The sequence below is a fragment of the Phoenix dactylifera genome, chromosome 14, assembly GCF_009389715.1.
Source record: "Phoenix dactylifera cultivar Barhee BC4 chromosome 14, palm_55x_up_171113_PBpolish2nd_filt_p, whole genome shotgun sequence".
In the NCBI taxonomy this organism is placed as follows: Eukaryota; Viridiplantae; Streptophyta; class Magnoliopsida; order Arecales; family Arecaceae; genus Phoenix; species Phoenix dactylifera.
In genome coordinates this window covers 8,132,078-8,145,376 of record NC_052405.1, presented here as the reverse complement: position 1 = coordinate 8,145,376, position 13,299 = coordinate 8,132,078, and the positions used below count along the sequence as shown (strand labels likewise).

Genomic DNA, 13,299 nt, shown 5'->3' with positions numbered 1-13,299 from the left:
TCGGCATAACGCTACCTTAGAAAATCAAAAAGCACAATGATTTGTTTTATTTGTATAGATAATAATGAGAAGATAATACTTTAGAAATTCAGATTAGCACCCAATCTTTCTGTGAATGACTTTATATCAAATTATAACGGGCCAATTCCAAGTTCTGCTAATTGGATTGATGCTTCAGGAGAGGTACATGTGGATGTGATGTTAAAGTAGTAGCATGTACAGGGACTTCAATTCAAGTAGTAGCATGTACAGGCAGCTGTCTCAACTATTTTTAAATGATTGCAATTAGTCTGCAACTAACAAATTCATGAACCTTATACATTGTTTTTGAAATAATAGAAATTTACATCTTGTTTAGATACTCTTTTAACATGCTTTCTGGAAAACCTGTCGTCCATGCATCATCCTAACTATTTTTGTTCATTGCTTCTTTTCTCATGCCTGCTTTTCCGTATGCACTAAAGCAATAGCTCTGTCATTCCAAAGCTATTTCCCTTATTAACTTTACTATATCAGAAACTAGTTGGATTTTAAAATTTTCTTTCTGGATTTCACTGCTCTCTTATTTTCTTGACAAATGCCTTAGCAATTTTTAGAAGGAATATGCAGTGGTGCAGTTTGTTAATATTTTAATTTTATAGTAGATTGGACTATAAGCTGTAATAATAAACCATGAAAGGCATCCATCCGCAGCGACGTCAACCTCGCATTTTTTTCTAAATAAGGTATAGATTTTAAATTATATGCTCATTATTTTCTGTTTGCATGTCTAAGTAATCTCTTAATGTGCATTAGATGTGCTTGATTTACTAGTTCATTAATATTTTCAAGAATATTCTAATCATTTGGTAAATTTTCACCTCAAATTTAAGTTTTAGAATAGATTTCTGAAGTGTTATTATCTGGTGGCCATTTTAAGACTCGAGCATGCAGCTGGTGTTCGGAAATGGGAAGCGCCGTCCATTGTTGGCAATGTCAAATGTCTTCTGTGGATCAAGGAATGCAGCAGAACCTCGGTCAGACGCATATCGGACATTTCGTGCTATGGACAATAAAGGGGTCGTCAGTTTCTTGCGGTTGGAACAGGATCTAAAACGACTAAAACATGGACGGGGCCATGAAGGTCCCATCTGCTGCTGAGTTCACTGTTAGGTGGGGCATCATCCATTTTAATCATTGTTATTTATGTAGGCTTCCACTTTTTATCAACTTATACAGCAGCGAGGGAGGTTTCAGCTAAGAATTGCTTTCCTTTTATTTTTTTTCCTTTGAGAAAACAATTTTATCCAGTTTTTGTTCCTCTTTCCAAAGCAATTTTATAATAAAAAAAAACATGGAGAGGGTTAAATTGTTAAAAACTCCTGCTGAATTTATTGAGATAATAAATTTAGTGTAATGCAGGCTAAACTCATGCAGTTGATATCGAACCCCCAGAGAATTCACTGACTAGTTGGCAGTCACCATATAGGTAAAATTTATATGATAAAAGTCGAAATCACGAAAATCGACAGGCACCATAAAGGTTTACCCTGCAATTTAATTTTTCTTATGGTATGAGAAGAAAATTAGATCTATTCATGTGCATGTGATTTTTCGTTTACTTATGCAACCAACCCCCGCATATTTGCTTCCCCTATTTTCATAAAAGCATGCTATTAGTCGTTGCTTTATCCCACAAAAACTTTTTCATACGACGTGGCGCATCATAGCTTCATAATTTGACCAATTTGTTGAGCCTAATTTTGTTAGTGTGAGAAATTTGATGGCGACAAGCTACATAATAATTTGAACAACTTTACAACTCATGTAATATTTTTGTTCTATGAATATTTAGATATACGTCTCGTATCCTTGATATATGCCGGCAGTCTCGGTTAATTCCAAGGATTATTGAACAGAGAAGACATGCAACGAATTTCCTTGGTCGATAATTAGATGATGTACCACAAGAAGATTTGTCGCTGCAGTCAAATGGTCCCTCTGAGTGGTTCCCCAGTCCCCTCTCAAATTTTCGTATCAGCAGAAGACATGGCTTATTTCTAGCCGGTTGGAAAAAGGTGGTCATACTTGATGGTAGGTGATATTGTGATTGGGAAGGGGGGTCTAGAGCTGGACAGTCTCCATTAATAGGAGGGTACATTTGATATATGGTCCCTTTCAGTGACCTTCTTCGCCCGCCAAAGAGAAACGTTACCTACCCATGGCAGGGTCTGTCACTGCAAAAATGGTAGCAGCAGCTAATAGCCATTCAACAAGGTTTCATAGCCCAGTGGTGGTACTGCTCTTCTCCTCTGGGGAGAGCCATGTTTGAATAAAGAACTCGCAAATGATTTTTTTTTTTTTTTTTTAAGATTACAAAGGAAGTCCGAACCGTAGAAGAGGAGGAAGTATTTGAGACACGAACTTAGGATTAATTTGTATTGGGGAAATCCCAGATAACACCCACCCATAACTCGAAATCTCAATAGCCCTCATTTCCATGCTTGGAAAGCTCTGGGCTTTGGAGACCTACATGGATGTTTTCTATACGAACGTAGAAATTGTTGCTCATCTAATGAAAATTACAAGAGTTAATATACCTGCCTTCACAGGCATAAGCTTATAATCTCTTAATTTGTTTCCATATAATGCAGCAGATTAATTTCATACCATGGAGGTAGGAGTCAAAACTACAATCTCTTTTGATCTGTTGTTGAGCAAAAGAGGTTATTCGATACAGTAAGAACTCAAAAACTAGACTGCATTGTGAAAATTACGACCCCCTGTGTCCTCAGACCACATGGACCTCAGCAGCTTCAGCAGCGCCCTGGCCTCGGTCTTGGCCCTGGAGCTGCATTGGGCCTGGAGCAGCAGCAATAGCTGCACCAATACCCCGGCATTCACCGCCTCCATCCGCACCCGCGCCGAATCGCAGCACAAGATCAGCAGCGATCCGACGGCGTGCTCGCTCCCCTCCTGATCAGAGGACACTCTGAAGACCAGCTTCACGAGGACTTGCACCGCGTTCAGGTCCTCCATCGCAGCCTTCTTGCCGGCCTCCAGTCCGAGCAGAAGCTCCAGCGCGGCCAATGCCCTGGAAGCACTCCTTTGAGCAGAATTCAGCGATAAGTACGCGATGAGTCCATCCACGACGCCTTCTTTTATCGCATTGCCTCGATTGGCTTCCAAGGAGCAGATCGCGGAGATAGCTCTGGCTGCTGCTTCCGCCGCCCGGGCGTCGGATTTGTCGCGCAGAAGGGAGACTAGAACTTGCAAGACCCGTCGCGTTTGTCCCATAATGACGCAAAGCTCTTGCGTGACCGGAGATGCGGCGATTGCTTCCAAGAGATGGCATAAGCCGGTCTTGATCTTCGGGTTGCCTTGGTCCAAGAGGGCGACCAATGAAGCCAGGTGGATCTCATTCTTGAGCATGTTGAGGGAATCCAATTGGGTAGATGGAGATAAGGTTAGGACGCAGTCGAGGGCCAGCTGCATGAGCTCCGAATCGCCTCTTCGTGGCGCTTGGAACAGCAGCTGCAGCAGGAGAGGGAAGAAGCCCAATTGGATCAGGCAGGCCTGCCCTATGTCGGACTCCACCGATAGAACCCTGACCTTCTCGAGTGCTTCGAGCTTCGCCGCACGGGCCGCGCTCGGGGATTGGAGGTTGTGCTTCAGAGCGGACAATGAGAGACCGCAGTCGGCGATCGGCTTGGTGGGCTTCTGTCGAGAGCTGAGATCGGGGCCGGCGAGGAGCCACTGATCGATGAGATGGCGAAGGGTGTGGTTGGGGACGAGCGTCGTGTCGTGGAGCCGCTGCATTGTGACCGGGCATGTGAGGTTCCCATCGGCGAGCCATTTCTCGATGCTCGGCCGGTCGTAAGTTTGGCCCGTGCTAAGGGTGACCGGATCGGTGAACAGATCCAGGCTTATCGGGCATCTGAACAAATGAGGGATGCTCATCCTGTTCTCTGCGAATGCACGCTCCCAAGTATCACAAGAAAGAGGAGAAGCCAAGCGTAGTTCTGAAGGGATGATAACGCCTTGCGTTCGAGCCCATCAGAGAGAGGCAGAATGAGAGGGAGAGAAATGTGGAGCTCTTGAAGGCTTCAGGCAGAAAGGAAGCGACAGGCAATAGGATACGGGAGAGACCAAAAGGAAAAGTCCGTCGGTAGAAGACGAAGAAACCGGATGAAAGGTAGGCGGTAGTGGCGCTCACTCTCATGCGACTGTATGATGGAAAAGGCGTGGTAAAGAGCCCAAATATGCTGGGATGAGGCACTTCAGCTCCAGAATCCCAAGCTCTGATGACACTTCAAATCAAGAGGGGATAGGGGAGCTGTTGGCTTCCTGTCCGAAGCTGTACACAGCCTGAGGACCCCTATTAAAGAGGCAGTGCTCTGGCTTGTAAGCAATCAAGGAGAAAAGAAGCGGAAGTAATAGTACTGAGAGAAAAAAAAAAAATAGCAGGATGAGGGGGGGGGTCTCCAAAGACTGCAAACCTCTGCTGTCAAAAGGAAACGAGGTAAAAAGGGGCAGAACCTGAGGTGGGTTTTCGAGCCTAGGACACTGTTTTGGCCGGTTAGCAGACAGAAAAAAAGAAATCGGAGGTGAGAAAAATCCCAGAAACAGAGAAAAGTAGAGATGGGGGGGAGGGGTTCTCGGTCAAGATTTCTAGAGACATTGAAGACAAGCAAAAAAGCCCAAAATAAGCATCCTTGGAAAGACGAAATAATAGCTGGCAGGAGAGGAAAATGAGAATCGCAATTGGATAGCCTTTGAATCCATGAATCGAGAGGCCAAAGTTAGGGGGAAAGGGAGCTGAGGAGTGGGATCCTAGTGGGGAGGATTCATTTGGGAGCACCAGCACCCAAACAAAAGAGGCGGCAATTGGATGTCCTTATCTTAGGGAGGGAGCATGACCACTATGAAATAATCGCACAAATGAACGACAAATCCTCCCCCCCACCTTGCATCTATTTTTGGCCAGTCAAACTTACCTATTTAGACTATTTCAAAAAAAGGGCTTTGATCACATCTTCTGTCCATCGGGAGAGAGAGAGAGAGAGAGAGAGAGAGAGAGAGAGAAGAGAGAAAGAGAGAGAGAGAGAGTCATAGTAGTCACAAGACTCATGAGAGGGACAACTAATATCCAGAAAAACAATTCCAGCCACAGAACCAACGGTGGATATGATGCTTGTCAGAGGAATACCATTGAGGTCGTATTAGGATTAGGAAGCTATCCCAGAAGCCTACCAGATCCAAACAAAAATAGAGCAATGCAAGTGATAAAAGATTAATCTTGTGGTCAGCCTCGAGCCATCAACATTAATAGATTATTGAGTTAAATAAAACATGGTTTATAGATCAATAAAGTTTGTTTTAGTTTTAAAGACCCTGTGTAGCTACGCCTAGATAAAAAAATTGGGGTTGCCTAATAAGTCATGTTTGGGTTAATGGCCCGTCCTTGGAAAGTAGTGGGGAAAGAAACAGAGTCTATTAATTGTGCAGGACTAGTTTTGACCTGCAGCTAGGGGTTTAAATGGGTTAAGATTCTGCGGGAATCATGCAGGAGATCAATCTGAAAAACATAAAGAGAAAGTAAGGCACAATCCATGATCGTAATTTTAATTAGTGATAAGGTTTGGGTTTGTGTAGGAGATTGGGTGATGTTCTTTTCTTATATTTATGAGACAAAAAGGCGAATGGGGTTGCTTTGAGCTTGTCACTTTCATTGAGCATGCAGGCCTAGTTTATCTAGCGAGATAAGGTATCAAGTTTTAAGTCTAAGTCATTCATTATATTTTCTTTCCTTTATCGTCCTTCAAATAATTCACTTCCGAAACATGCTGGTGTATGTTGATAGTCGCTAATTCCATCTTCTCGGCGAATGTTTCAAAATTGATGGTGACCTTTTTTTTGACAAGTCAAGGCTAACGACAAGTGAACGATTAAATTAGATGCCGAAGTATATAAAATCAAAGGCCATGATGTGTATTTATGAAGCCTTTAATTATTCATCTAAAAGTAAAAAATGAAAGCTTGTTATAAATATTGATTTTCAACATTTGCATCATTGGAAAACTTAGGAATTCCCTAGTATTGACTATGATCAACTAAATTCTTGCTCGATGCAGCAATTTTTGAATGACCGCTTCAAAGTTTGAGCTTAAGAGATCAACGAACCTATCCAAATCTAGTAATGGCATATAATTTAGTCTTCACACTGTGTTCCTATGAAAGGTCTTTCGCAAGAGAACTCTTAACTCAGAGTGTTTGTAGCCAAATAATGCATAATTTGTATGTTAGAGGATATTGGAAACTCGAGCGACGATATTCTTTCAATCACAATTTATTGCAATAGTTTTCTTTAATCACAATGATAATTAGTTTGCATTGTTCTATCATACATCTGATGTTACGAGATTTCGTTCAACTACTAGAGATATGTTCTATTCACCAGATCTTATAAAAGGCACCACAGTCAAACATCTAAGAACGACTAGTTTAATCCTGAACCAATCATGATTTTGTCTGAAATGGACTTGTAACGAAAAGAAAAACTGAGATGAATATGAGGTTTAAAAGGAATCTCGTCCTACTCGAAAGCATGTCAAATCAAACAAATCACATGAACTCTCTTTTGTCATCAAACGCCCGGGCAAATTGAGACTCATCAATGTCTGCTTGCTAAACTTTTCATCAATCAACTAAACCACTGTTAAGACTGAAAAGTTCACAGACTTTTCTTCGATCGACCAAGCCACTAAACAGTTTACAACAACATGGATCAACCATTTAAGGCTAAAGTTTTATTTCTAAAAGGAAAAATATGATCTCATTAGATGTTCTCATTAGATGTTCTCCGCGATCATCGATCATGATTTTTAATAAATATAATTTACAGCATTAGACTCATTGGAATCAAAACTCTTTTCATATCCTCCTATTTAGCAATATGATAAGCGAGCTCAAGTTGTCTAATTCGTATATTCAATGATGCATGGCTTAGATTTGAATGCTGTAATCTCGATGTCTCACTCCCAAGAGAGCGTAATCAACCAGTATTCTGGCTTGCTAATCATATTTGTAATGGTGATCAGGTCCTCAAGGACCATATCCAATGCTCATCTCATTAGTTAATGCCGTTAATTATGGTCGATAGCTATGCATATATCTTTTATACATTTTAATTCTATTTTCGAAACTTGTCCTCCAAGTTACCCTAAAAAAGAAGAAAAGAAAAAGGCCATAGCCACACCAGCACTTTATATGGCGAAATAACTCTAGTTGATTAAAGGACGGAATGCCATTGCAATTAAAATCATGACCTATGGCCTAACTTTTTCCTATCACCCGATAGGATGGAATCGTGCAAGCTTTCTTCCACGACAAATTCATGGCATCTAGAAGAAGATCCATTCCACGTGAAGCACTTGTCTATGATGTAGCTAGTTTGATCATTGAGGTGCTAGCGAGCCAAAAAAAAGCATCGAAATTCTTACAAAGTCTTCAAAGAGTGATTAATTTTTATATCGGATCTCCTTTCTACAATTATTGAAAGATTGGACTGGTAAACATGCATGAGCTAATTCGATACCCACCCAATGGGTAAAGAACTGGTCATGGCATAAAAAAATGGTCTGACCATCATCATCATCTCCTCTAGTTTTTGAATTCAAATGGCAGACAAGATAGTGTTCAAAAAAACAATCAAAAGGGCCCTGCAGTCCAAGACTTCTCCCATCCGCCCCCCATTTTTATTAGCCTTATTATTATTGCGCCACCCTCCTCCCCACCACCTTTGCTTGCCGTCCACATCCAAAGTTCTTTGACCGGATATACCCAAATTTGCGCTTGGGCTGGCCAACAACTTATGTGGATCTCCGCATTGGATGTGGCCAGAGATATGATCTTTTGAGGACTACGTGCGCTGCCTCTTTCCGCAGTCACATCCTTGTTCCCTTCTCAAGGATAGAAACATAAGATTTCTTGGATCGACCCAAGAACCAGAAACCTAGAAAAGGGATTGAAAGAGTTAGTTACCAGCAGTTCATTTATTCATGAAGGCACTTGTGGACAATATTCTGGAGTGTGAACAGAATATTCAATTAACTTTTTTTGGTTGTATTCATATACGTTATGTGTGATATTGCCGTTTTAGTTATAAAAAAAATAATATTTAATTAACTTTTTTTGGTTGTATTTATATACGTTATGTATGATACTTCTGTTTTAGCCAAAAAAAAAAAAAAAACAGAATATCCAACTCTGGAGGAAATTAGAAGTCCATTGCAAACAGGAGGTTTGGTGCTTTATATCGATCATGGCCTACCATGCATTGTATAGAGCTTTGTTTTTGGGTACCATGTTTAAGGCCCTGTAGCAGTGGCTGTAGAAGAATGAATTCAACGGGGGGGGGGGGGGGAAAGGCAATCTCTTCTGTCTGGGTCAAAATTAGAGTCCTTATCACATGCACGTGTTGTGGCTTTGGAGTGAAGTTTGGTCCAATTAGAACTCTTTTGGTGGGGGCGTATTTGAAGAACGACAGGGACGTAGGTCATGACTAGTTCTGCTGGGTATGTGATTAGAAGCCCACCCTCCCAAAAAAACTCTGCTTGCAGTGAGCTAAAGTGAATTGTATAATCTAATTTGCACCAACTCCCTTGAGAAGCTTTGCTTCGATCCCTCTAAGAACTTGTTTGTTTCACGGGAAGTATCTCTTTTGCTGAAATATTTTTTTTTTTTTTGGATCGGCTGGATATATCATGTCTGAAAAAATAGTTTTGCATGTTTAATTAATAATAAGAGAGTGGCACATACACTATAAATAGTTTATATTTGGTTGAGCGTCTATTTTTTTTAAAAAAATGTATAAAATCTTATCTCATTCATTCTAAAAACTTAAAAGGCACTTCTGGTTGACCATACTTTCTCCCCACAACTTCCTGCGAACCAAACAAATTCTTACATATAAATCTTAAAATTGCCCGTCCATCAATTTTAACCTTATATTTTCACTATTTAATATATCCGACAAAAAACATCTCAACTATTATGTGTAGACAATGAAATTCTCTCTCATCATGAAGATTTTATTTTTATTAAATATTTGATACTTTTTTTAGCAAAATGACCGCTTAATTCATACTCTCATGCGCATCGCATATGCACGCATACACACACATACATACATATATATACACACATATGCCCTTCTTCTCTCAATCACCTCTATGACCACATGCTTCTCCACGACAATCATCTCATTCTCGCAATCTCATTGTTGAGTTTGATCGCAAACGGCTTTATTCTCCTAGATCTAGCTAATATCACCCTCATTAGATATTCAATATTAAAATCAAAATAGATCGGAATAAAAATTGGAATGGTTATATTCGCCACTAGAATTGGGCATTCCCATCCATCCTTGGAATTGAAAAGCGAATGGAACTTCCTCTAACCAAACAGCTAGAATGGAAACCACTCATTCCTATTCCTATTTTAGAGAGTAATACGTCCCAGCTAAACATGCCCTTAGAGTCAATGGCTAAAGAAATTGATGATAGAGTAATTAACTTGAAGGTCCATATAGTTGATGATAATCTATAAAACTGTAAATAATTAGAAATAAAACTTATATATCCTGAATACCTGCAAAGCATATGCAGAGCCGATGGTATTTTTTGTGATGATCATAGCTTAGAATGAGCTTGAACTAACAATCAGTGGACAATACTATAAATTCATAGTTGCATTCCTTGTCTGCTGAAAGGAGGTTCGACATCTTCTCTATTTCTTAACATAAGGATGAAATGAATGGTGGAAACTATCACCACTATTTAAAAAATGAAAAATTTAGAACATAATAAATTAAATATATAACAAAACAAACAAGCTATGAGGCTACTAATAAACAACTAGGCTCACGAGTTAACCTGAAAGGCAGAAAGGCACAAGCCATCCTAGTACCCAGACTCTTTAACACTTTTTAATAGCTTCTGCGGTCATACGACACATCCTATGCACTAAAGAAGCGTGCCCATACCTTGTGGACCCCCAGAATCTGGAGTCCTTGATGCATCCAGGAAGCACGGGTGTTTTGTTATTGCCCTGCACGTATTTGGTACTTCGATACTTCTGCATTTTACCATTACCACTGGTCCAGTACAACTGTATACTTTATAATCAACACCGCGTATATGCACAGGAAAAAGAGCCCCATATTAGAATCTATTCTTTCGAACATTCCGGGCTTGTTTGGTTCACGAAAAGCATTTTTTCTCATAGAAATATGATTTAAACAGATTTTAAAAAAAATAATGACTGAAAAAGTACTTTTGACATGTTTAGTTGACTATAAAAAAGTGACAGATTTTCAGAGTGCTTATGTTTGGTCGACCATTCACTTTTGTAAGAAAGTTATGTATAATTTTCATTATATTCTTAATAAAAATTAGATCTTTAATACCTCTTTAATGCTGAAGGATTTTTTTGGAAAAAAAAATATTTTGATTCGCAGTTCACAGAAAATTAACTTTTCCATGTTTCTCATGAAAAAGATTTTTCCATGAAACGTGAAAATCATATTTCCATGGAAGTATAATTTTTCCGTCTCTCTCTTTTGAAAACTCCAACCAAATAAGAGGCATCTCTTTACTTTTCCGTTGACCACATTTTTTTCCCTTTTTTCTGCGAACCAAACGAGCACTCCAAGGCTTTGGTTTGGAGAAAAAATGATGGGTGGTAGGCTCAAAAAATAATAAAAATATATTTAGTTAAAATTTTTAAGCAGAGAGCTAAAAAAATAATTTTGTATGAAAAAAATTCATACAAGGCATAAAAATGCAATTTTCACCGGCTGAAAATTAGGTTAATTTTTTTCCTAAAAATACATGTAAGCGAATGAAAGCATAATATATATTTTATATAATTTTTTTCAAAAAAAATATGCTCAACCAAATATAAGCCATCATTTTTATGATCAACTACATATATAAAAACTATTTTTTTCAAATATTTTTTTTTTATTTTCTGCGAGCTAAATAAATTCTGAATTCACGTAGCTTTATTCTTTAGTTTGGTATGGCTCCGGGGCTTATCAGATAACCATGGGACTTTGTTACAACGACACCATTTGGCCATTGTGATGGCCCATGAGGACTAGATGCTAATTTTAAAACAAAATGATATTTTCGGTCACAGTGCTAATATGATACACGAAACTCCCAATTAGATGCAAGATTTGGCCCGTCCATTGCGGCATATATCAAGACTAATCCTGTTTCCTTGTAAGTGAACGGACTTAATACTGGTAATTTAACTCGATTAATAAATCAGGATCCAACCTGAAAAAGTTCTGAGTTCTTATAGTTACTTTAATTATATGAATTGGTATCCTAACCACACATAGGGTGGCTAGTGTTCGGCACGTGGGAAAGCTTGTACTATCTCCTGCCCCACGCCCCAAAAAAAGGCATGTACTATCAATATTATATTAAAAAAAGGTTAAATGTTCGACCTTTGCTCAGGATTCTTCCATCGACAACATAACTTGCGCATTATCTGCTGCTTGGAAACAGAAGACCTTTATTGAAACTTAGGGTCCGTTTGGTATATTTGTTTTATAATTTTATTCTAGTAAAGTCATCAAAAAAATGTTCTAGATTGGATGAAAGAAATTTATTTTAGTTTGCCCTAATTATTCCGTCCAAATATACCAAGAAACTTGTTGACTGATGGAAAGAGTGGCAAGTTAAAGGATGATAGAATAAATAGGTATGCGGGCATGCTGCCGACGTTAGTACGACCATAAAGATGGTAATTAAAGAAATGATACAAAAGTAGCATGAATCTAGCTATCTTGACCATCAAAGTCTTTCACCACCATCATACCGCCATTTGAAATAGATGGATTTAGATAAGGATAAGAATGTCGTTTGAACTATGTAGGAAAAATTTAAGTTAATGCTACTCCTAAGGTAGAGTCCTACTAGTAAATGAAGTTAAGTTAGGATAAAATAATACAGATTGATATGTTGGATGTTGATATGTACGGATATAATTTTACTTATTTATACTGTAATAATAATAATTACTCATTCTGATAGTTGTTGCCCACATCTAACTTCCATTTATGGCAGTTTGAATAACTAACCTTAGCTATCCATCCACTAGTTTACATTTTATCGGCATGGTTACTTTATACTAGTTGTCTGACTGATAATTATATCTTAGTGGTCTTGGTTTATCCAACGTGCTTGCACTAGTTGTTTCTATGTACTCAAACCTATAATACAATATTATGTACTTGAGAATATCTTAGAAACTGATTCAGTTACTTCAGTCTATTCCTTCTACTAGCCATCTGACTTCATATGCCTTGTATTATTGTTGATCATGATTAAGTTTTAATATTTCGGCCTGCTCATTAGAGTCACGACTGAATCATGCCTCTTCAGCCTATATCTCTACGCAAGTTAGATTTATCATGACTGAACCTTATCTAACCCAGCAAAGCGTCACACGATTCTTGATTGTCCTTACTCTATATAATCTTGTCTATATAGCGCTTATTCATGATAGATAAATTTTTGAGATGAAGTATAAATAATTTTAATCTATGTAAATCTTCAAAGCTTTCGGTAACAGAGGTCTATTACTTCCAAAAATAGCCAAAATGAAAGGAGAGCAGAGAATTGTAAAAAGATGCAAATGCATCAACAATACCAAATAAGTCCGTAATTATAATATAGCAGAAATTTTAATAGGTCCTTTACTTATTTGTTTTGCCAACATGATTGGATTCAATGGTCGGCACATCCTCCTAAGTGTGTGCTCTTAATACAAGTCTAGGCTTTAACTCTTAATGCAAGTCTAGGCTTCAATGAACAAAAATTATATGGGGCGAGCACCATAGTACATCATATAGGGCGGAACTTTTTTTGCCACATTTTCTTTCACACATATCCTAAAGAGGAAATTCAAAAGTTAAATAAAGATACAACTTCTCCTACTAACAGAGTCCATTAGTTCTATAACTTAAAAAAAGTAAAAAAGGAAAAATTTCATATGCCAATAGAGACTATATGCAAAGAAAGACCGCCACATCCTCTTTCTTCCTCATCAAGTGATATACATCATCAGCTTCCTGATACATATCATAATCTTTTTTGATACACACCTAGTAGCAACCCAATATATATCTCCAGATAAAGTGATATATAGTTTTCAGAATATGATGTTCATCAGTACAAAGTATATGGCCAGTCAATACACACCTAGCAATATAGTCATCCAATATTTCAATACACACCTCCGGAT

At 38.5% G+C, this 13,299-nt stretch overlaps 1 protein-coding gene across 1 annotated transcript; it reads right to left on the bottom strand.

The window, feature by feature from the left end:
• Nucleotides 1–379: 379 nt before the first annotated feature.
• Nucleotides 380–5,035, bottom strand: LOC103720520 (U-box domain-containing protein 26-like). The gene has a single exon (XM_008810258.4). It carries the CDS (start codon nucleotides 3,937–3,939, stop codon nucleotides 2,734–2,736), a length of 1,206 nt encoding a protein of 401 aa, XP_008808480.1. The 5' UTR covers nucleotides 3,940–5,035; the 3' UTR covers nucleotides 380–2,733.
• Between the last annotated feature and the right edge of the window lie 8,264 nt (nucleotides 5,036–13,299).

Coding starts and splice junctions, on each gene's coding strand:
- LOC103720520 (XM_008810258.4), bottom strand. CDS start 3,939: ATGAGCATCCCTCATTTGTTCAGATGCCCGATAAGCCTGGATCTGTTC.